Source organism: Bombus bifarius, unplaced genomic scaffold, assembly GCF_011952205.1.
Source record: "Bombus bifarius isolate JDL3187 unplaced genomic scaffold, Bbif_JDL3187 scf7180000007984, whole genome shotgun sequence".
NCBI lineage: Eukaryota > Metazoa > Arthropoda > Insecta > Hymenoptera > Apidae > Bombus > Bombus bifarius.
In genome coordinates this window covers 5,126,676-5,152,036 of record NW_022884367.1, presented here as the reverse complement: position 1 = coordinate 5,152,036, position 25,361 = coordinate 5,126,676, and the positions used below count along the sequence as shown (strand labels likewise).

General features: G+C 32.9%; 3 protein-coding genes across 54 annotated transcripts in view; 1 reads left to right on the top strand and 2 right to left on the bottom strand.

The window, feature by feature from the left end:
- Window positions 1–16,890, bottom strand: part of LOC117204883 (calcium-activated potassium channel slowpoke) — a 106,035-nt gene extending 89,145 nt beyond the window's left edge. For 33 of the 50 annotated variants that reach the window (XM_033442707.1, XM_033442703.1, XM_033442721.1 and 30 more), the window contains exon 1: window positions 16,232–16,889. In XM_033442707.1, coding sequence (XP_033298598.1) covers window positions 16,232–16,534 — 303 coding nt within the window. In that variant the 5' untranslated portion in view covers window positions 16,535–16,889. Of the gene's footprint in view, window positions 1–16,231 lie in introns of all 50 variants that reach the window. The other 17 variants (XM_033442746.1, XM_033442752.1, XM_033442745.1 and 14 more) reach the window with 3 other exon arrangements.
- A 3,101-nt stretch (window positions 16,891–19,991) lies between these two features.
- On the top strand, window positions 19,992–23,706 carry LOC117204849 (set1/Ash2 histone methyltransferase complex subunit ASH2). 2 transcript variants are annotated; one of them, XM_033442647.1, is made up of 11 exons: window positions 19,994–20,232; window positions 20,446–20,601; window positions 20,682–20,860; window positions 20,955–21,127; window positions 21,315–21,489; window positions 22,002–22,210; window positions 22,278–22,455; window positions 22,578–22,722; window positions 22,803–22,938; window positions 23,010–23,261; window positions 23,356–23,706. In XM_033442647.1, the coding sequence occupies exons 1-11, from the start codon at window positions 20,210–20,212 to the stop codon at window positions 23,458–23,460; spliced, it is 1,731 nt and encodes a 576-aa protein (XP_033298538.1). In that variant the 5' UTR covers window positions 19,994–20,209; the 3' UTR covers window positions 23,461–23,706. The 2 variants fall into 2 exon arrangements, with proteins under 2 accessions (XP_033298540.1, XP_033298538.1); XM_033442649.1 differs by lacking the exon at window positions 23,356–23,706 and having other exon boundaries at window positions 19,992–20,232; window positions 22,803–22,951; window positions 23,010–23,103.
- On the bottom strand, window positions 23,342–24,757 carry LOC117204851 (DNA-binding transcriptional regulator BolA). 2 transcript variants are annotated; one of them, XR_004487143.1, is made up of 5 exons: window positions 24,600–24,757; window positions 24,142–24,356; window positions 23,886–23,954; window positions 23,546–23,791; window positions 23,342–23,416 (listed from the first exon to the last, which is right to left on the bottom strand). XR_004487143.1 is itself a non-coding variant. In XM_033442650.1 (4 exons), the coding sequence occupies exons 1-4, from the start codon at window positions 24,628–24,630 to the stop codon at window positions 23,714–23,716; spliced, it is 393 nt and encodes a 130-aa protein (XP_033298541.1). In that variant the 5' UTR covers window positions 24,631–24,757; the 3' UTR covers window positions 23,392–23,713. The 2 variants fall into 2 exon arrangements, 1 of the variants encoding a protein (XP_033298541.1); XM_033442650.1 differs by having other exon boundaries at window positions 23,392–23,791.
- Window positions 24,758–25,361: the final 604 nt, after the last annotated feature.

Here is a 25,361-nt window from a genome sequence, read left to right as displayed (position 1 = left end):
TCAATAATCTTGTTTCATATGTTATAGTTCAAACGTAATATAAAATAGTTCGGTAGTTCAATGATCTCCTTTCATATTCAATTATCCAAGCAATGCGTGACTGACGATTAGTGTCCTGATAATTCAAATTATCAAGGTAACGATTTATCAGACTTTTTCTCAATGAAACCTAACATATTATTACAAAACACATATGATTATCACAAAATATATACATACACATGATGAAAAAAAGCATTAAGATATCATAAATGGATAAACTGATTATTGTTTAACTATGACGTTGATAAATGATATTATGGATATGTATATATATATATAGACATACATATATGAGTATATACGAGCAATAAACCAAGTAACATAAATATAGAATAAAAGTAAGATAAAAATATAGTAAAAGACCAAGTAACATAAATATTTCAATCATGTTTCGAGCATGGTTGCCAAGCATACGGTTTAACGACTTTGTTAACCGAAGATAGAAACTAATAGCAGGAACCGTGAGCGTGATAACGACCCTCATGACGGAAGTGGTTTCTACTATAAACACGGCGTCGACAATCGCTTCCTCTTTAATTCCACCTCTTTCTACTTGGTCTCCGCGGTTGTGTTTTATTTTGCCACTGCTTTTGTCTTTGTCCCTATCTTCCCGTGCTAGTGGTCGTAAACAATTTAGGTCAAGTGCTGCGACACGTTAAAAAAAAAGGTAGGAATTTCATATGACCAACCGTTCGCCCCAACGAAGCACTTTACGCTCTGCTTCCAATACCGGCAATATCAAAATCATGTTTTTATTCCGGAGATATTTACCAAAAAAGGAAACAGCTTATTTTGAAGATATCTCGGACACGAACATTATAGAAAATTTTGTCGATTTTCGAATGAACTTTCAAACGATTTGTATTTATATAATATCTTTTTCTTATACATATCTAACATTCTGACAGAATTTGATTGGCAAAACCTAGATAATTTTGCTGAAAATCAAGAAAAACTTTAAGTTCTCCATTACTTAGAAGTTAATTGGAAAAAGTGGAAACTTTTTTAGCAATAAACGAAAAATAGATAAAATAATAAATAAACGAGCATTAGAATGTTAACTTGAAACATAACAAAAGAATCTCGTCCATATTGTAAACTTAACATAACTATGATTATCCCTAACACACGAACTCACTGCAAATCTTTATACGTGTAAATCACAATGTAAGTCTTTATATTTTCTACATAAGTAATCGTCACTATGTTCTTCATAATTAAACGCGGTAACTCACTGCGAAGTTCGATAGCTGAGTAGTGTAACGTGAACCGAATTCAACAATCCATGAAAAAAAAATAATTTCCCACGAGACAATGATTACATTTTTTTATTTTTGACTTTTTAAAAATTAAACTTTTATTAAAGTATTTGTGAAATTTTTCTGATTAAAATGAAATCAAACACGATATAGTTTAAATCACATTTACATGTATATGTAATAGACGAAAGAAGATAAGCTAATGTCACTACATAAGCAAATACACTGCAAATTATATCAATCATATCAATTATATTGTATGATTGATATAATAATATTATTATATGATTATATCAATTATATTGTAATTGTTTTAATTAGAATTAATTTTAATCATCGGTTTAATCGATACGTTTCTTTTCATCAAACCGAATCTCGGACCTCATTCTCTTTCACTCGCACTGTCTTTTTCTAAGTTCAATAAAATGTCGAGTCGTTATATGCAATCGAGTCCTGTACACGATGATTAATCACCGAGTGCCGATTTTCGACCAATTATATAGAAAATATTGTATACTGGAATATTTCTTTTGCTTAGCTAAATTATCACGCACTGCTGTTCGGCATTGATAGCAACGTAACCCAAACAATTTCAAACCTGCACTTATCGAATACAAGGTCTACACTATGTTCAAGCTCTTATCATGTAAAACGGCATATTTATAAATTCATCGGTTTTGCGTCGGAGGGCAGTTGTATTAATAAGGCCTGTACTTGATATTTTCAAAAATGTAAATTTAAAAAAGCCTCTTCTCTAAAATTTACAAATTTTAAATTGTACCACTATCAGTATGAAGCGGCGATATTTACTCGTTTGATAAACATCGACAATAAAAATAAAGGGAATAGGCGAAACGACCACATGATTCAAAAAAAATTCTTAACAAGTTGATAACGAGGTAGGAAAAAGCTTTGCTTCGTTTGGCTAAGCCTGATTTGCACTCGTTTCAGTTAATTCGCATAGCCACAGAGTGGGCTAATGCAATTATGCAAACAACATTTGCACAGATGCAGATGAACGAATATTTAGAAATATGAAGTTTTGAGGGAAACTCATCGCCAGTATCTGGAGAGTAAACACGTATTATAAACTATGTATGCATCTCGTTCTTAACTGGAAACTAGATTATCTTTAATAAGCCTTGGCACAGCGAAATCGTGTCAGTCGAACGAAGAAGGACAAAGGCTTTGAATCCTATCTAACATTTTAGCTCCAACTGGACCAATGTACAGACAATTGTTATGTGTTCTCTACCAGCAGCGTCACCCCGAATCTCTTCTCAAGCCTGAACCTGACACTGGCTGTCTGCCAGCCTGAAACTAACGACTTTTCTTCTAAATATGATCATACCTTTTAATCTAATCTCTTTTAATTTCTCTCTACTTCCATTTTTTAACTTAATTTACGTAGATAATTTAATTCGAACAACTACAATAATTCATTTATTGCCTATTCTACGGTGTAAAGCTTTATCGGTTCTGTAAATTAACGTAATTAAAATTTGTAATTTTATAGAGTCTTTGTGATTACGCTTTTATTCTTCGTATTTCTTAAATAATTCCGTTAGAAAAAAATATGGAAGACCCAAGATGAACATAGTAATATTCTTTCTAAAAAATTATTGTAACGTTATTTGTGCATAATAGGCAACAACAAGTTTAAACTCACGAATGAAATTGTCATTTGTTGCATTTTTGCAAACAAGCTTCATGAGCTTATTACTAATGATATACTAAAATGCAATATAAGAAAGCATAAATGGACATTTACTTCTATACAAATCGTATCGTAAGTAAGTCAAATAACTTCTTGATATAAGATAAATAAAAAGTCTGTTACATTTGTGGCGGCACTCGACAACATACCACCTCAAATTGGTGACCCCGACGTGATCGACAGCGAAAAAGAGGTGTGACCGTGATAGCGCTACCGAGACTTCCATCATCGCAAATCTAAGACTGTGGCAATCTGGACCTACCGCTACGACGAACACGGAACGGCCCTTGCATTTTCAGCAAACCTCGACACCTCACCTCCGGTCGACACGCAAAGCAGGTGACAGGATACGAGACGATGACCAAGGCAGAAGTGATGTGGCCATTGCAAAGTTCATGGGCATCACCATCAGCATTTCATACTAAAAAAGAGGAGAAACAGAGGCCTGCGACCGTACACAGAAACGCTCTGCACCGTACCGATATATCCACCGCCACATCAAAGACTTTGCGCAACATCTGCACGGGTTTGACAACAAAACGGCTGACGCTTTACAACACATAGAAGAAACGTTATCACTAGTAAAGGAGTACTGTGGCAGCACTCGACAACATACCACTTCACATTCAAATGAACATTTCATACGTTGCAGCTCTATTTGCAGCTCTACCACAGATCTATTACAAAATACAAGGAAGGATTAATGAAAATTCTACAGTCGATAATACTTATCTATTCGTCAATGGTACTTTGCTTTTACAGGTAACAGCATTGAAATATGATATACATGTAGCTAAATAGGGACAAATTGGAACATACGATAAAATATTCCACGGTATAGAGGTCGCTCAACATATCCACATTTGAACATCAAATTCTTATTAAAGAACTTATTAAAGATTCGTAAAGCACAGCTTTCAGAATCACAAAAATAGACCGTATACGAAGGACGAAACCCGATCAGTAGTTCTAAAAACTCTTCATCTGTCGTCGGTTGAGGTAGAAATGGGATGCGAATTAAATAACCAATGAGATAGATATGGTATCGCTTGATACGTTCGAAGAAAAATAGATATCAATCCGTAAAAAGAGGTTAAATTTTGTTATATAGGTCGAGCAACGAATCGCTTGCTCGGGGACATTGACTAAAAGTTTACACTCCAATTATACCATTCGAATAAATAAACTATCTTGTCCTGCATGAAATCGGCTCGTTAACTGGGAAAATCCTCCGTGAAATTCCTCCGTGTCATATCTAATAGAACATTCGCGCAGTAAAATATTCGATCAAAGTAGCAAGATCCATCCGAGAAACATCGTTTCTTTATCCATCAAAGAGATAAAATCGACAACGATATTTTCTAATTCAATTGCAAAAATATGCGGTAATTGTTAGATGATCAAAGTTTTATATTAAATCCAAAATAATTCATTTCGATGTACGATTACATGAGAACAATAATTAACTTTAATTTTATTTACTATTTTATTTCTAACGCAAAATAGCAAGATGATTCGATGTATAAAAAAAGACGGAAACATAACATTTTCTTTAAAAAGGTAATACAATTGTTATATACACAGATTTGCAAAATACTTACGGATATATTATTTTTTAAATTATTTATTTTCTTCCTTTAAATTCATTTTTGATCGCTTTGACGATGTAAGAGAAATACATACAAAAGAAATATCCGATTCGTAACACAGAACATTGCAAGTTGTATATTTATATAGATCACCCCATATACCGCTCGACTATCTCGGTGTTTGTTTTCTTAACTGCGTATATCGAGTCAAGAAGCGCTTTACTTCAGGAATTACACAAGTGTACGTCTTAAAGAACAGCCATAACAGTTAAGAACCCCACAAAGTTGGATAATTCTCACGATTACTGACGATCGTCGAACAATTTGCCATTTATAACATAACATGCTAGATAAAAAACTAGATCCTTGTACGTGATTCTAATTCGATAGCCGGAGACTATATCTTTTGTAGTAGCAGTTAACGCATAAATCGTGAACTCCATAAACCAATTACGGTAACAACTAAAACGTGGATCCTGCTTTTTACTAATATGTACACTGCATATGTAATGCATACATAATATTTATCCATTTATGAGAAATGTAAGAAAAAAATCCACGGAATGCAATATGCAAAAGTACTTAAAATATCTAAAATAAATCCTGTTTAGCCGGTGGAACAAATCTCTATGTAAACCCCACGTTTTTAGCTAAGTCCATAAAAATATGGAACTACATAAAAGTCCGCATTCTGTTAATATATAAACGCGCGCATTCAGAACATTCAGCAATAAAAATACAAAATAACAAAAACAAACGCATAAAAATTAATCAATAAATATTCTACGCTTTCCAAAGACAGATCCACTTTAGGTGCGCAGTGCCACACGTGGTTGCGCGCGTTCGAATCCAGGCTCCATCTTGAACGATAACACGCGGATGTTATCTTGCGCCGAATTATACAGACACAATAGTGGTCGATAAATCAGGGAAAATAGGTAATTTACACGCGTTTATCTTGAAAAGAATATTGCAATAATCTTTCTATGGGATATGATGGGACCATTGTAAAACTTGAGCGCGTTCTTACGCGGTCTTACGAGATCTTGCGCGATCTTACGTGAATTTGCACGATCTTGCGTAATATTACACAAATTCCCTAGGGCTCGTATAGTTTTGCGTGATTTCGAGAAGTAACATAACGCGTTTAATAGCTTTTTAACTATGCTTTCAGTAAATCAGAAGCCCGGCAGATACAGTGAGCGTTGAAGCGCGGTCGAGCTTCACGCCTCGGTCGTGATTGATTCTCGCTACAAGTAGCAGCCATTGGTGATTGACATCCCACGCATTTAAACATTTCTTATAGCAAGTATAGTAACATACTTTCTAGAAAGACACCGGCTATAAACAAATACGCATCACGATCATTTAAGTGAAATAAGATCGAATTTGCAATTTACCTATTTCATAATATTTCGAAACGAATCGAATACAGTCGAAACGAATTCTATCCTACTTTTGCAAATATTAATTTATTCTCCCATTGTATATTCCATTATTCGCTGTTAATATTTCGAAGAGTTATAATAACTTTTTAATGATTAATAATTAATCTCATTTCTGAACATCTATTTGCCAGTTAATATCTGAAACTTCCTACACGATAATTTATTAGCTATTGATATTAGCGTATCGACGAGTGACAAGCTCTATTGCACAAGCAGTTCTTGCAATTTTACAATTTCACATAGAACATAAAACCATCAGCCAAATAACAGTATCTTTCTTAGTAAATATATTATAGAGTTAATTTATTAACTCGACCTTTGTGACTTGTAAAAATTTCGCTAATAGGATTAATTGAATTGTGCAAGAAGACATTTGAGCTGCAGCATATATAGCGTGCTTTACACGCAAACGTTTTGTTTATATGCACCGGCTCGACACACTGGATGAACTATTGCAGTCGCTTAATATGTGTAACGTGCATATTGTGTAATAGCCAGTAGTCACGGCCGTCAGTGATTAACACGTGAGTCCGGCCAGTAGTGATGATCATTGATGGCTGCGGCAGCTGACCAAGACTACCGCCAGCCTGAGTAAACTTCTTACTACCTTGAATTTTTACTTACTGCACAGACATATGTGTTCATAAACATGTAATACACGCAAGACACATGGCAAACAGAAGATGACAGAAGAAAATTGAAAATAAGCATGTTATGAGTATCATAATAATAACTTTTATACTAAACATTTTCTAGACATTTTACCATGTTATTCTAGAATATACGTATTATATCCATTCATTGTTTTTGTCAAATGTAATTCCATTTTTGACTTTTTTTTGCCCATCGCTAATTATATCGATAGACAAAAGGAGTGTAATTTGCAATAAAAACTATTCTTTAAGTACACCGATACTATTGTTTTGTATGTTATTTGATATGGTAAACAAAAACAACGATGCAAATAGTTCTATGAAGCGGTAATAAATAGATATACTTTGACATTCAGAAAGGACAGGCAACGGCGTATTTTAAAATTAAGTCGCAATTTTCCTTGATTACCTACTACGCAAGAACTGGAAGTGCAAATGGGTTAAGTGTTGGCAACGAATATTTCGCAACACAAGTCAGGATAACTCATTGACACGAACACCAAATACATGGAAACTATTTAGCCTGTAACGTCTTCTTTGACTTTGTTTAGAAATAGAGAATCTCTGTTCCAGTATGTTCAGAGGGCAAGTTAATAAACCACGTCTATCCTAATTAAGAATATATCCTCAGCCAGAATATTCAAAAAAGCGAAAGCAAATACTTGATCGGCCAAATGACAATTCATAAGAGGAAAAGGGAAATTGAGATGGAAAGGAAATAATTTCAAAAACAAAACGTCGAATGAACCATATCCGAATTTAGTATTTCTATTAGAGTCATGAACGAAGCTTGAGAGAAAACGAAAAAAGAATTGAAGAAAAGAAAAGTATATTCATCCCTGTCACCTTCGATTCGAAGATCTATAACGTTGCAATAGATAAACACAAAAGAATGGAATATAAATAATTTCATTCAGAAATGTATGCGACGTATACGTTTAACACATACAATTCAATCTTACGCGTGAGGAAGACAATGATTCTTCAAATTCTGGAAATTCTCTGATCGCAATGAAAAATAAATTAAATTTAGGACATTAGGGGGAATATATAAGTAACTTAAAAAATACCTATTAAATTATTTCATAAATTCATGCGGTTCTTTGGCATATAAAAGCTTCATTTTTTTCGCAATTACTTAGCATGGCTTAATGAATTACCGCCATTATTTAAACCATTATCCACCATTATCTTCCACCGTTGTTTACAATTTCTTTCCAACGTTTTAATAGTCATTAAATACCTTGAGTAAAGAATTCCATTGTTTCTGACGCAAATCAATCTTCGAGCAATCTTCGGAATTTCACCTTGTTGCTGCAGGAAATTTCATTTAAGGCATTTTAATTTAATCAACTTCGGCATACAGCTGCCTTGCAGTTTGCGTTGGAAAAAATAAGACGAGCTTTCATAGATAATTTACACATCGTTCCATCATTCGTGACGTTGTTTACGATATTATTCGATCATATTGCAATGTCCAAATATATCAGAAACTTAAACAAACGTTCGAACGCAAAGAAGATATGAAACTTTCATAGATAATCAACGTCCTTCTAAACTTGACGTATAATTTTGTATAAATATTTCAACATCAAAAAATATGCAAAAACACGCGAGTAAAATATATAAACTGAATAAAAGAAACTTATCCGAACTGATAGCAGAATATTGCAGCGCTGTATTTACGATGATAGCGCAAAACGTTTAAGACGTTTCTTTTCACAAGAAAATAGAGATAAAAGCATTGGATGTAGAAAGTAGAGTGGAGGGAATCGTCTTGAAGAAACTTTTTTAAAAGCAGGTTCGACACAAAGTGCTAGGATAGATACATGGCCGTCCTGCTTCCTAGGATCGTCATAAATAGAAACTCCATCATAATGATATCGCGGAGACAAAACCGGTATGCACATAATACACGCCTATGTATGCGCGATTATATGCGCGTTTCACTCGTCACGAGGGTGGATCCCACATTGAATGTAATTGAAGGGAGTGGGTGTGCCTTGGCAACCGCAGTTTATTTGCATTCGCATTGACGCTTGATGCTCGCTGAGGGATAGAACCATATGTACGTGTCGAGGACTGTAAAGACGCTAAAATGCCGAACCTCCGGATAGAATTCGAAAATTTTCAACAAATTCCTATTGAATACGATTATCAATTATTTCGATAAGAATGTTCAATAGAAAAAAATTATCGTGACGTTTCCTAAGCAACGAGTTTTAATCATATTGTCATTGTCCACTTTGATGAAATAATTTTGATGAAACGATGCAACGTAAAAGTGGTAAAAGTTGCGATACAATTGGTGGTATGTTGAATGTATTAGGTTGTCCGAAAAGTGTCTTTCTTTCACAAACGTGTTTTTTTTACAACAGTGCACCTTTATACAAACGTGAAGCCAAGTCTGTGAAATGTCGCGGTGTTTATCTCAACAGAACGAGATGGATCGTACGTAATTCGACAAAATAATATAAAACAAAAAACGTTGTGCGTCTATTGTTTCCTCATAAAAGGAAAGAAACTTTTCGGACAACCTAATACTTTGTTCTTCTTTTTGAAGCATCTTCGATTAGATTATGTTCATTTTAATTTGAAACTTTACATCGATGCTAGAAAATGAGTAGTTGTGAACATTGTGATGTGATATCTTAGGCGTTTACGTTATACGTAGCATAGTCATTAGCATGATCACCTTCTCTTGATAGTTCAAGGCTACTCCTATTTCTTTAAATAGTACCTTACATCTTACGTACAGAAAGGAGTTAATGAGGTAGGTCTAGTCAGGCTACATATCGTGCCAGTCTTAAAGGATTTAAAAATTACTTAAAAATTCAGATACATAAATATAAAGGTAAGTATAGAAATGAAACAATTTTACAAATTACCATATTTACTACGTTTTAATGTAAGATATGTGGTATGTACATGTAGTGTCATTGAATAATTCGATACTAAAAGCAAATATATGGAGGCGATAGTTCCATATAACGTTCAGTACGATGGACAAGAGACACGTGTATGAAATCGTTCTAACAAATCGACAGTTTTTGATAACTGACATATCGACAGTCCCATTCATCATACGTCCATTCCTAGCAAATAATAGTTTTTGAATTATTATTGAGTGAAGAGTATAATTAAACCAATAACCACAGATTTCATATTAAATATTTTTTCATTTAAATTAGCGCTACTAATATCAAAGTATACAAACATTTACATATAATATAAACTAATGTAAACAACTTTTTAGTATTGTGAGTACTTTCTTAGTTGCTTGTAAGAGTTTCGAAATTCATTTGAGAACTTGAATGCTTGTTTCACTACAATCGATCGCTCGAATCAAGAACCAGAGCCTAAAAATTACTTCATAGTTGAAGGAAAGATTACACGTACGTGGGCTAAATGAGCTACTAACACTTCGCTTCTGCATACTTAATAACGATTGATGTATCACAAATCCATGACATAGATAGCCAGTATAATTCGAAATCTACTCCTTCCTGAACCTAAATCACTCACATCTGCAGCATCATCATTTTACTAATTCCAAACTACAAAAGAGGGTGGAATGCTGACAGCCTAAAAAGTCTAAAGATCCAGAGATGAAGGATGAAGGACTGATTTGGCAAATATTTCACGATCAAAGGAAAACATCCTCTTGTATTCGGAAAAAATACAAACGACGTTTGTATGTTTCTAAACTTTCAATAACAGTCCAATTTTATTTGGATTAAATATTAAACGAAGGAATTTATATAATCGGAAGTCTATTAATAATATTTCAACAAGGGTTACTTGACGAACGCGATATTCTAATTGAAAATTACCTACTAAACTATGGATTTTTATCGATTTACGGGAAAAGGCACAGGATGCATATAATACAGAAAAATGTACAAAATATACAAAGTAGAGTGTTAGTTATAATTTTTAATTGATAAAATGGATCTCTATTTTAGTTCTCCCATATGAGTATAAATTTGCATAACAAATAACAAAAAAGTCGGGAATACATCAAGTTCAATTAGGATAATAATCAGTTATCGTTATAGAAGTGAAAGTGAATAAATTTTAACATTTCAATCCGTCCCAGATAACGATCAATGTATGTACGTTGCATCGAATTAAGTGGTTTTTTCCTAAGAATGTGATGGAAGGTAGACAAAAGTTAACACATAATTTAAGGGCCGTGCGCAGAGAATACATAATATGTGTACGTATATATGACATGGAACTGAGAATCGATAAAAAGCTTTGTCGATGCACCAGCATAATAACAGAGTTGCAAGGCAGTGCATGTTCAAGGCAGTATGGCATTGAATTAACGATAAGTATTACGTGACGCTCCTTTTACGCTATGACTGACTGCTTATGTACCAACGACAAATAATTTGATTAATTGGAAAGTTTAAGTAGAGAATTTTACTCCGATTCCTATTTCGTTAAGGTAACAATACAATTTTTTTAATCTAATGTGATTTTATTACATTTTGATATACGAAGAACCGAATAATATATATTTTACATGTTATGCACTGTAAATCGCGAAGTAGAATAAAAAAAAGGTAATAACAAGATAACGTTAGAGGCTTCGTTTTCGAGAAAAATGAATTCGTAAATCAATCGAGTACACGTGCATGTGATTGATAAGCGGTACTACGAATTTTATTAATTATACCATTCTTTTTTTTGTATAGGACAAGAGACTTGTCAGAGATGATTGCTATCAATACTTACTTACTTTTTTTTTACTGACAACTTTACTTACTTAGTCGTACTTACGTTAAAACCATGTCAATAGAAGAAAGATATTTCAACAACAATAATAAACTGATCTTAGTTGATACATCGATAATTTATTACATTGATTGTATTGATCCTGAACCTTTAAGGACGAATTAATATAAATATCAATAACTCTGACATTGAAGTATGTATAGACCAGTTATGTACTACTAGCAGTCTGTAGTGAAATTCATAACAGCGCTTATCTATAAGTCAAGTGCACGTGTACTGGATTGATCTTTAAATTCATTTTTCTCTAGGGAGAAGCCTGTGATGCAATTTTGTTATTCCTGATTTCCACTTTATTTCCAGCCTTACTAGCCATGCTTCTATTACAAATCACGATCTGATTTTACCTCCACTTGCTTTAATACAGCGACCCCATTATTACTTTAATAATGCTACTCGAGGAAATCACGCATCTCTGCAATACCTTACATGAAGTATAAAAATAATAATCATAATCGTTTTCGACAAATACACATTTAATATTAATATATTCCGTTCGATTCAGATAAACGAGAAGGAAACAGGGGAACGCTGCCTTTCATGTGAACAATTACAAATATACATACATATCGCGCTTAAGATCTACATACACGGTGATTTTAAAAAACTAGGTCCTTATAAGTAGTGATTGTAGATCTCAAGACAGTGGGAAAATTTTATATACAAAAATATCCTTTGGGACTTACTTTTCAATGTTATAACATAATTTTACATTAGAAATACACTTGGTAACTGCGTAGAGTTACGAATCTCTCCTTCTATTAATATCCTATATACATAATACATACATATAATAAGATGAATCACAGCATTACGCTTTGACTCACATAAATCAAACAGTATTTACTAGAATGTTATTCTGCTTACCCTGAATATTTAATATTTATTTATACTATTTGCTATGAGTATTTGATATTTATTTATAGTGTTTAATACGAATATTTATCTATTTTCAAGTTACACCGCCTTGTTATCTACAATAAAAAATATTATGAATAGTTGAATTAAGAGAGATGTCAATATACATAAGGCTTTTTATAATTCGATAAAACTTAGTGGTAGAAGTAAGACATGCGCGTCATCTACTTCAGAAAACGGTGTGGTTGTTGGTTGGAACAGTTCGTTGGTGGCGATAAGTTCCAGCTGGATTAAATTAGAGAGAAACCTACCCCGTTGTCTTTTGTAAGACACGTCGCTATTATGTAAGCAGCATAGCTTATATTCGAAGAGAATATAGAAAATGTATCGCGAAGAATATCGCGTGCTTAATAAAGAAAGACACGCGATTCCCCGTTGAATTGACAAGTGAACTCAATTGATCTTCTAACTCTGGGACTTGCTGAGTTGACCATGATATTAGAAGTAACATAACTATGACATAATTTTTAACGCTAAAATTAATCGAATGATTATACTGACAATGGTTAAAGTTCATAGTAGATATAAATTAAATATTAGATTGTCCGAAAAGTGTCTTTCTTTTACAGACATGTCTTACAACGATGTATTTTTATACAAACATGAAACCTAATTTGTCGAACGTTGTGATCTTTATTTTGATAGAACAAAATAGATCATACGTAATTCGATAAAATAATATAAAACGGAAAATGTGCATCCATTATTTCCTTATAAAACGAAAGAAACTTTTCGGATGACCTAATACAAGGAGGAAAAATAAATCCTTATATCAAAATTTATTCGATTCATTTATCGTCCAACCTAGAAACACACTTCTTAACACGATATACATGTATGTGCAATGTGCATCTATCGAAATGGGACAAACTATGGAAATTAACTGAAAGCATAAAAATAACTAAGTACCTTCTTCAAAGTAGTGCACACGTTATGTGAATGGAAACTGCAATGATAATTCAAGTCCTAAAGTAGATCTGTGTTACGTACCTACTGCAAAGCTAAAACTTCCAACCGACAAACATAATCGCAGTGTAACTAATTCGAGTTTTAAAAGTTTCAGAAATATCACATATTGAAGAAGACTGCTAACCAGAGAGATCACTTTGCTATGATCATTTTTCTTTTCAAATAAAAATTAATAATTTCTATTTCATATATAATATATAAATTTACTAAACAAGATTAATGATAAGAAAAATTTAGTTCCCATAATAAATTTTTGGCCAATTGAAATATGGTTTAATGTTATTAATATTAATTTTTAAATTAATAGAATTTAATTTTGTTTATTATCGATGTATGCTTGAAGTTAATAAAATAGGTGGTAGAATCGATTATTAGAACGCGAATTATTTAGAAACCAATTATATATTGGAATTCCTAATTACGAAGATATTCAGAGACGTACGGATTAATCAGAAAAATACACTATTTTAAATTGGAAATTTAAGAATATATAAATCATAGATTCTTGTTATACACCCTAACAATGTTTTAATTCAAATTGAATCGAATTTTCACACCTCATTCTTTTTTACAATGGATTAATTTTCGTTTTCAGCCTGTTATCCCGTAAAGCTATAATTAACACAACCAGTAATTATAAATAACTATTCTACGAAGCATTTGTTCAATGTTTCAATACTTTTACCCATAAACTTGTTATCTTCCCAATTAAAGAAGTTTCTTTTCAAATTTAGTTTTTATGTTTACGTACCAAAGAACCCCCACAAATACAAAATTATAAAAATAAAAAGGATTAATATATAATAGCATATCATCCAAACTAAAATGTTTAAAAATTTACGATAACGAAATTATTATGATACAAAAATTACTAAAAAAAATATTCGACAAGTTTAAAACAAATATAAGTTGATCAAAGTTATTGTTAATGAAACACCTATCTAGCATATCCATCAACCCATACTACATTAAAATTTTGATTTTCTCTTTATAATGTCGATTGCAAATTAGTATTTTTTCGCTTGGAATCAAGACAAATAAAACAAAGATGATAGAATCGTGAAGCTTCGAAAAAAGCTGGAAACACGCCCCACAGGATAAAGCACGCACTGCGTAGAAACTACCCCTCTACTTCAGTCAACGACGTGCTGGTTCCACGAACGAAAACTGGGTCACCAGCTACGATACTCGAGCTAACTCGTGCCGTGAACTCACTTTCTGTACATGGCGTTATATGTACATGTATACCCATCTATCTACATAACATGATATAGCTGCGCGTAGAGGTTATAATAATTTTTCCTCTTTCTATAGACAGTTTCTAGGCAAACACATGGTATATACTCAGCGATAGAATCATCGATACAATCTTCCTACGATCGATCATTAATGAGATAAGCAGCAAACGGAAACAAGGCGAAAGCATAGGAAATTGTGATCGAACAACATCTATCTAATAGTAAAAAATATTTTAGATTAATTGTGTACTGTAATATTTGAACGATATCAAAACGTTATATTTTATTGTAATTTACTTGAATTATTATTCAACTCTTTCTTGTACTTTAAAAAAATATATTATTCAATTGTAGTAGACAATTTTTAAATCACGCATTAAATTAAAATTATTTTATAATCGATATTTACGTTAGTCTACCATGTACGTAGTCTGTTTCAATGATATAATAGAAGAAAATATATTTACCTAGTAAAAGATGATTCATAACGTGAAACATTCACAATGACGAATAAAAATTAACTCCAGCCATCGATCGTTTTTCGACAGACACTTATACATGGATACCATGAAATATAAATTGAAGAGTGATATTATATCGAATTTAGTTTGCAATTGATAAATCGATCTTGATCTAAAATACGTAAATTTTCAACAAATTCCAAAGCTATGATATTCTTTTTCTTCCTACAAAGAATTCCAATACTTGTAATATGTAATGACCGTAAACATAGTCTTTCGAAACTAGAAGAGGAGCTAGAGTTTGGCCCACTAACACGTTTGCGTTTGTGATCGATCGCTTTTCACTTTCTTCTTAAAAGCACAGTTATGGCAAAATCAGAACCTTTATCAGATAAAAGCAGCCTTATAAAGTATGCCTAATTCGTACTTTAACCCTCCGTGTCATAGATTATATCTCACACAGATGATCGAAACATCGTGTCACGTCTGGTGGAATACTTCAATTCTCGATCGATCTATGCTATTTTTCTCGAAGACTAACAACAACTGCGTACAATCCAGTGAAAAATTAAAAACCAGCGTAATTCTACAGAAATACAGAAATATATATTTAAATATGATTTATGCAGATGACGACAGAATTCATCGAGATCAATCGCGTCAGACTACCAAGTAAACGTAAGCAGAATGAAGAAACGTATATTAATGGAACAAATCATAGTGTATTCGTAATATTTCTGGGTCATTTATTACTCGTAATAATCTGGATCGTTTAAAACTCAATGATGTAATAAGTAATCTTAGAAAATTGGAACCATCTACACAAAACATGGCAAAAATTAAATTTCAAATTATCGCTAAATGAAACTTGCAAAAGTAAGAACGAACAACAAAAATTAAAAAACAATTGTGCTTACTTATTTGCGAATCTCTCTCTCTCCCTCTCTCTCTCTTTCTCTCTCTCTCTCCCTCCCTCTCTCTTTTACCCACTTTCTTTGCTCGTTCACTCTCTCTCTCTCTCTCCCTCCCTCTCGTTCCAAAGTTAACCAGAATAACCAAAGATAGGAGAAAGCAAAAGATACGTGTGCTTACAGGGAGTAAAGGCAAAGGAAGATTAACGGGTGAAGAGTAACTCACCAAAATACGTCCAGTGGTGGTCTGTCCAGAAATCAGTTCACCGGCCCAGTCTTTGGCCTCGGTCATAAAAGTCCCCTCGAACTCCTTGCCCTGGCGGCTCGTCTTTTGCTCTTTCTGTTTCGGGTCATTTGGGGCGAACTCGGGTTCCTTGCGACAGCAGAGGAAGGCGAACGCACGCCAGAGGAGTACGATCAGCAGCCCGGCAAGGAAAGTGAAGATGCTCGACAGCAGGAAGCACCACCATTTCCGTTCCTTCAGGCAGTCGTCTACCGGGGGCTGCTCGGTCGTCTCTTCGGTCGTCATTACGGTGGATCTCTGCTGCCCCCGGATCACACATTCACCGGCAGCTATCACAAGCGGCGGCCAACGGAGCGCTCCTTATACGCTTCATAATTTCCTGCTGCAACTCTGCACGCCTCGCGCTTCGTTGCAGCTTTCAACCACGAACTAGCTTCGCGCAGTTTGCGCCCACTCACCACTACTACTACCAATACCACCACCACCACCTCCACCACTACCAATAATACCACCACTACTACCACCGAACAACTAATCAACCTTTCTTTCTTTCCTCTCTTCTTCTTCTCCTATTTTCTTCTCCCTTAATTTTAATATCGTTTACGCTTATACTAACTGTTCTCCTTCTTTCTCTTCTTTCTCTTCTTCCTTCTTCCTTTTCCTCCTTTTCCTCTTCCTTCTCCTCTTCTTCTTTTTTTTGTTTATGCACGCACGCCGCACGCACGCACGACGCACGATGCACGCACGATGCACGATGCACGCACGATGCACGCACGCACCGATCACCACCCACCCACCCACCCCCGTAACACGCTTATTTTCTTCGGAATTATCTTCACCGGTTACCAAAGCCTACCAATCCTGATTCTATCGCCGCTTCTACTGCCACTGCTACTGCCACCTGATTCTACTGGCTACTTCTACCGTCGCTCTTTACTCCCCCTCTCTCTTCACTGAGCTTTCCCTATATGTAATCTCCTGTCCTCTCGTTCCTCTCCTCTTCGACACAAGTCCTTCTCTTCTTCCTTATCGCGTTCGTCACACTCGTTTCTCCCTTTTCGTTTTTCTTTCTCACTACACAACACTCTCTATCTCAGTCTTATCTCTCACTTTTCTATTCTTTCCCTTGCGATCCCGTCCGCTTTTCTCGCCTCCTCGTTTCGTTCGTCCCGGTTTCAACTGTCCTTTCCCTGTCGCGAGAATGATGGGTCGACCGATCGCGACGCTAATTTTCTACATTCGAGTCGCCTGGCCGACTCTCGTCTTGCGCTTCTTCTCTCCGTTTCGCTGGACCAATGAAAGCTTTCGATCTTTGTCTACTCTCGATCGACTAGCCCCGATTAGTCAGTCCCTTCGCTCGTCGAGATTCTCCAGGCGTACATGTTCTTTCCTCTCTCTCTCTCTCTCTCTCTCTCACACACTCTCTCTCTCCCTCTCTCTCTCTCTCCCTCTCACCCTCTCTCTCTCTCTCTCTCTTTCCCTCTGTGCCTGTCGATTGTTCTCTCCTCGAGCTAAGATTCGCGAGACTATTTTCGAGAACTATCCAGCGCGTTTATCGCGACCGAGTATCAGTGAAAATCGGTTTCGACACGCTCGGCGGCAGCTGATGCCGCCGCCGCCACCGCTGATGCTGCAGGTAGTTCCAATCTCGAAAGGGGGAGAAACAGAAAACAAGAAAACAACCCACTGACACCACTACGATGATATATACATACGCGTGCGTCCACGTATATACACATACGTGCGTGCGTGTGGTTCGATGTTTAACTGTATTTCAACGCGTGTGTATCTTTTGTATTAAATTAATCTGTATGTGTATATATGTATGTGAAATATTAATTGCATGTGTGCGTATCAGCCTGTATATATGTGTATATTTGATTTGTATCACATATGTATAATCATATACATGACATATGTACAAGTGTATCTGCGTAAGTGCGAATGTATGCGCGCGCGCGCGCGTATGTACGTGTATATACTTATAAGTAAATGTTTATGTATATGTAGTATGTGTATGTAGGCGCGCGCGTGTACGTGTCTACATTTATATAGATATACATATATGCAAATAATTTTTAATTGGTATCATTTGTGTTATAGGTTTTATACATATATATATAATTATGCGCGCGCGCGCGTTTATACTTACAAGTGTTCGCGTGTATCACATATATGTGTAAATGTATAGTTTGTTGGTGTACGTGTAATTATATGTATATATGAAGAAATACGTATATAATATGTATATATACTTGTATTTTACGTGTAAATATTATATAGTAAACCCAGATCCATGGATCGTACGCGACGAAACGCGCTTTCGATCACAACGACACGGAAAACTGATCTATCTGTACGCGTGTCCCGCTTTCTTAACCTACTCGACTGTACCACCGACGACGACGACGACGACGACGGCGATGAGGACGACCGAGTGTCCCAACGACCATACCACCGCTCCGCAGCAATCAATACGCAACAATGGACCGGGACCAATAAGCTCAGAGCTTTTCCTGACGTAGACGCACGCTCCGTTGCTACACTCTATTCCCCACCATCTCTTCTGCTCTACTAACCGAGCTTACCGCCAGAGGACGCCACATCGAACACCGCTGCGCCAAAACAGATCTAACCCCTGTCACAGCAACTTCTAGTTCACTAAATTATTCGGTTCCCGCTACTATTGCGTACATAATTTGCTTACTTTACGTTATTCTTGATATGTAACTTTGTACTCCAAACTTTTTATTTTGATATTTCACTTTTGGTTTTGGAATATCTGCATAATTATACTGTTATGAAAATTTTATTACATGACAGCATCTTTTCGTGGGTAGAACTTTCGTCGAATATCAAAGGATTAACTTATCGCACATTTATTGATGAATCTTTCTTATTGCAATAGTCACGAAGTCGATTGCAATATTCGTTAGAGTACTTCGCATAGTCACAATTTTTTTATTACGTTTCTTCTATTCCTCTCAAGTTTTACACTGGAATCTTTGTTTCTATGTGTTTTTATTAGATTAGATTATTAAACATCTTTTTTCATTTTTAAAGTTAAACTTTTTAAGGAACTGTTTATATATATATGTAATAACTGAAAATGAAAGAAAATATGTTATTATACATAACTGTAATGAAAAGATCGAAACAAAATAAAAAATATTGACAAACATGTAAAAACACTAAACAGTATGAAATATAGCCAAACTTTTATTTATATGTAAATATAATTGTAAATTCGGAGAAAATATCATTTTCTGAATTAAAAGCAAATAAACTGAATAACTGAAGTAAATAACTGAATTGTATAATAATTCTTTCTTACTCCTCACAAGATATATTAATACAATCTGAAATAATTTTGAAACATGGTATATATATATAAATATTGATATTGCCATATAATGATAGAAGTACAAGTGTATGTTTGTTACTGATATATTTTTCTAATATACATTAATTATTGTAATATATTATATTATTACAATATATTATATTTATTAATGTAATACAGGTAACATAATAAATTATAAAATTTATAGTGTAAGCTTCGTATTAGATGCAATAATTACATATTTTACTTACGTTAAATGAAATTTTAATTTTATATAAATATATGTCTATGTCCTAATAAAAGTAGAACATAAATAATAATATTTATCATTTATATAACTTTTATCGTGTATATTTACTATTTACATTTTCCAAATAAGATAGCGTGATAATCTCCATAGTATCCAATCAATGGTAGTGAACAATCAACATACAGGTTATGAAGCGAGTTTTAAAAACTTCTATCGACAAACAAAAAGTAAACTGAAGAAAGTATGTACAATTGTGTATGTATATATCGTATATTGCACGTATTGTTGTATATTGTTACGCTGAGAACTTTAAAATAAAGCAAAATAGAAATAATTCAAAAGTAACAGAAACACATAAATTTAAAAAATGTCAGAAGAAAAGTCTGAAAGGTATCTATAAAGCGTTCATATTCATATACGTATAATGCCTACTAGAATTATATAAACAATAAGTTTGTAACATTAATAATAGATTTTCTGTAAGCTTGGTTCAATTTAGAAATATTTAGTTAAAGTCCTCATGATAAAATAAATATTTTTGAGGTTATGAACTGAATGAGGTTATAACTGTTTTTAAGTTATATACAGACGTATCTTTTGTAGTCCAATCGATAAAGTAGAAGGAGCACAACTTGAGTCCATTGATGACAAGTTAAAATCAAAGAGCGATGATAAAAGTAAACAAAAAAATAAACCAGAAGAAAACACTGAGAAACCTAATGGTCGAACGAATAACAGTGAAGCTGGAAATTGTTATTGGTAATTTATTAAAGTTTATGTTAAAGTAGATTATATAAAAAAAACAAGTATTAATGATTTACAAGTTTATACTCTTTTAGTGCAAAGGAAAGAAATCTTAACATTATAGAGCTATTATGTGCTAGTTGTTCAAGATGGTTTCATGAATCTTGCATTGGTTATCAACTGGGTAAATTGGTACCCTTTATGATGAATTATATATTTATGTGCAAGAATTGTTCCCCAACTGGTTTAGAGAGTTTCAAGAAAAACCAAGCACGTATGAATACATTTGAATATTAACCATATTTTATGATACATAATTTGATATCTGAGTTAAAGCTTAAACACTTAAAAGAATATGATCTTTCTAGCATTTCCACAAATGTGTGTAACAGCAATAGCAAATTTACTACAAATGTCGCAAAAAGAAAATGAACAAAAAACATTTTTTCATAAAGATAAAGATATTATTCCTTTCATTGAATGTCATTGGGACAGCATGACCACAATGCCACGTAGAGTAACTCAATCTTGGCATGCAACAGTAAGTCAAATCTACAACTAAATAATTTAATTATTTGAATATAAGTATAAAAATAAATACTTTATTTACTGTTGTGATTGACTATAAATGAGATGAAAATTTACTATTATACATTCCTTAAAATTATTTAGAATTTATTTTATATACAAAAATGAAAATGACTAATATTTTAATGTATATAACATAGATACACAGAGCATTGCTGAAAGATGTTGGAACATTATTCACTATTGATGAAAACAGTTCAGATGGTCAGTTATTCGGACTTATATGTTCAGATCTCCAAATGATTAAGCCAAATTATGAAGCAATGATTAAAGGTGGTCATTTGAAAGTAACTGAAATGGGTGTTCAACATGTTGGTAAGTTTAATTATCAGTTATGGGTTATATACTAGAAAATATACATACCAAAAAATATAGCTATATTAATAAATTTATTTAATATTATAATTACTATTATGTTTATTAGATTGCTGCATATTTGATTTCTAGTAATGTATTAATATCTGTTTTTATCAGTAAATTCTTAATAGTTAGTTTTTCTCTTTTTTGTTTTAGTTACTTCTTATCTTATCAAGATATTAATCAGTCCCATGATATCATACAACAACCTGCTTAATTGCAGAATATCTATGACTTGAATAGGTTAAGCTACTTAGTAAATTTTACGTTGTGATTTTTGTGTTCTTAATATATATTAAAAGATTGTTGTATTTTGAAACGTTAGTTTCATTAAAAAAAAATTGAATAGTTGAAATCATATGTAATCTTATTTTATCTTATCTTTTTATGCAGTTTTATATATTTAATAATGATACATTGAACATTGAAAGTTATTAAGCGATTAATAAACATAACTATGGCATATACAGTACCACTTAGTGGAGGCTTTCGTGGTCGCAATGCAAAACGTAAGTTTCCTGGAGAAGGAACAGGTACAGGACCTGGAAAAAAAGGTAGAGGTTCTGATATGACAGCCCCTAAATTACCTGCTCATGGATATCCCCTTGAGCATCCTTTCAATAAGGATGGTTATCGATATATTCTCGCTGAACCTGACCCTCATGCTCCCTTCAGACAGGTGTGCCATCATAGTGTATATTTTACAATTTTAGTATATTATGAAATTTATCAACATTATTTAACAGGAATTTGATGAAAGTAGCGATTGGGCTGGAAAACCTATTCCTGGTTGGCTGTACAGAGCCTTGAGTCCAAGTACAGTTTTACTTGCTTTGCATGATCGAGCACCACAGCTTAGGATTTCAGAAGACAGGCTAGCAGTAACTGGAGAAAAAGGCTATTGCATGGTCAGAGCAACTCATAGTATGTCAAAATCATGATCTACTATATCAAATGTCCATTAATTGCATCAATAAGTATACATTAAATCATTTGGTATTCTTCTGTATTTTATATATTACACACATTGTTTACTTACTCTTTAGATGTAAGTAGAGGTACATGGTACTGGGAAGCAACTATTGAAGAAATGCCAGAAGGATCAGCTACAAGGTTAGGGTGGGGTCAAGAATATGCTAATTTACAAGCTCCGCTTGGTTATGATAAATTTGGATATTCTTGGAGATCTAGGTATGGTCTAATAAAACAACTTCAATATAGAATGGTATTTGTTATTCAAAAAATAAATACATAATTATAATTATTGATAGAAAAGGTACACGATTTCATGAAAGTAAAGGTAAACATTACAGTAGTGGTTATGGAGAAGGAGATACATTAGGATTTCTGGTAATTTTACCTGATACACACGATGCTTCACATTTACCAAACACCTACAAGGATCGGGTAAGGACTAAATGTAAGTTTGTTTATTATATTTTCATACGCGTTTTATAAATTAATTGATTATAAATTAGCCCTTAGTAAAATTTAAAAGTCATCTGTATTACGAAGAAAAAGATCAAGTACCTGAAGCACTTAAGGCTCTCAAACCATTAGAAGGAAGCAAAATTATATTTTACAAAAATGGAGTAAATCAAGGTGAAGCATTCATCGATGTCAATAAAGGAGCTTACTATCCCACAGTTTCTATTCATAAAAGTGCTACGGTTTCTGTTAATTTTGGACCCAATTTTAAATGTCCTCCTGGAGATATTACGTTTAGAGGGGTATGTACTATATTGATAAAAACAAAATAAAACAATAAAAATTAGGGTATACGTTTTTTAGAACTATTTTTCACGAATCGTTTATATTTTGTAGATGCATGATAGGGCAGAAGAAGCAATAGCAGAACAATCCATGGCTGATATACTTTATTTCACTGAAAATGAGGGAAAATTAAGACTGGATACTTTTGCTTTATGACATTAATGTAACTTTTTTTTTTAATTACTTTCAGTTCTGACTAAGTATTTTTAATAATTACATTAGTATGAATTTTAAAGCTTACATTTATCTTATTTTAACTTCCTTAATTGCATACAATTATCACATAAATTAGAACCTCAGGAAACACATCTAATACGGAGATATTACATGTGCGCGATTTGAAGTTCGAATATTGGTATAAGTAGATATCCTTTCTGATATAAATATGCGATCTTTAAACTTCAGAAGTTCATTTTCCAAAACCCCCTCTACAAGCTGGACTTGGAGTTATAGTACTTTTCTCTTTCCATTGATCAGGTGTTTTGGCCTTTGTAAATAAATGGTAAACATTTACGTATATTCAAATTTTACCATATTAAACTTATTATATTATATTAAAATATTTTTATAATAATACTTACTATAATTGATAATGCATGCACGCTACCTTCTAACTCTGATTGCAATAACTTATTTATCATTCGGTGGCGCTAAATCGATAAAATTAAACTTTTAGTATGCAATATACAGTAATGATACATAAAAAGTGATAATGCACAGTTCTTGTCATTTTAAAAATATAGTTTATGAAAATAAACGTATTAGCCTAATGATAAAATTAAAAATCTCGTATTTTAAATACTTAACTGAAAATTTTATTACATTTAAAATTCTCACCTTAATTAATGGTACATCTTTGAACTTGTCAGAAACAGCAATTATTTTAAAGTGTGTTTCAGATCCTTTAGGAACATTGTGCATATACGACTCATTTATAATTTCAATATAAGATGGATTTAAAGAATCTATCAATTTTTTTTTTATAGAAGATTCTACAGAATTATTTTGTATTGCACTACACATTTTTGATACTAAGAATGTGTTCCTGTAGCCTACAATTACAATTGTATGTATAGTTTAAAGCAAAACATCATTTTTATATTATATATAGAAAATAATTTTTTAATCAATAATCAAAATATTGTATTTGTAACCATGAATGAATTTGGTAATACCATTAAAAAAAATAATATAATAAAGTGAAACATAACCTCTATTTGTATAAATCAATATACTACAAGTATGAAAAAAATATAGACTGATGATATTACTGTATCATACAACGTATCACTTACTTCTTCGTAATATTACTGTTGTATTATACATTTATCGAATTCTACTCCTGTGAACAAAGAAATTATTAAAATCTTTTTAGTAATGATCACGTGCTATAATCACATGAGGACAGTAAATGTTTAATCAGCCATATATATGTATATGCTTCAAAATAACATGTGTATAAATGCAATGTTTTAAATGCAGATATTATACTGTATTTATTATTTTATCAGCATAGTAAATAGTAATATCATAAATTATAATATTTATAATAAAATATTTCCTTAAATACAGTAGGACATGTTGTCAAATAAATATAATTTCTAAAAAATTGTTGAGTTACATATTCTTTCTAAAGCTTCAGTATTCGTATAAGTCATCTTTTATTCGTTTTATACTGTTGAATACGATTCCTCTGTAGAATATTGATTTTTACCGTAAAATACACTGTACAGAATGATTTACATATATAATGCCTTATACCAATTAAAAGACAGATATTGATTTAGTTATATTTTAATACTATTAGAGAGAAATCTGATACTACATTTCTGTCTTCTTTTTTATATTCACATTTGAAGAAAAAGTATCGCATATTAGAAATATATCTATTTCGATATCAATCTGTTATCTATTTCTTATCTGTCATTGGGAAACCTAAAAGCAGCCATAATAATCGAATTCATACTCAGTTCTTTTTTTGTTTTTGGAAATGAGGAAAGGAAACAGATTATTAAAATACGTCCATAGTTAAATAACAATTGCAATGATTTAGGTGA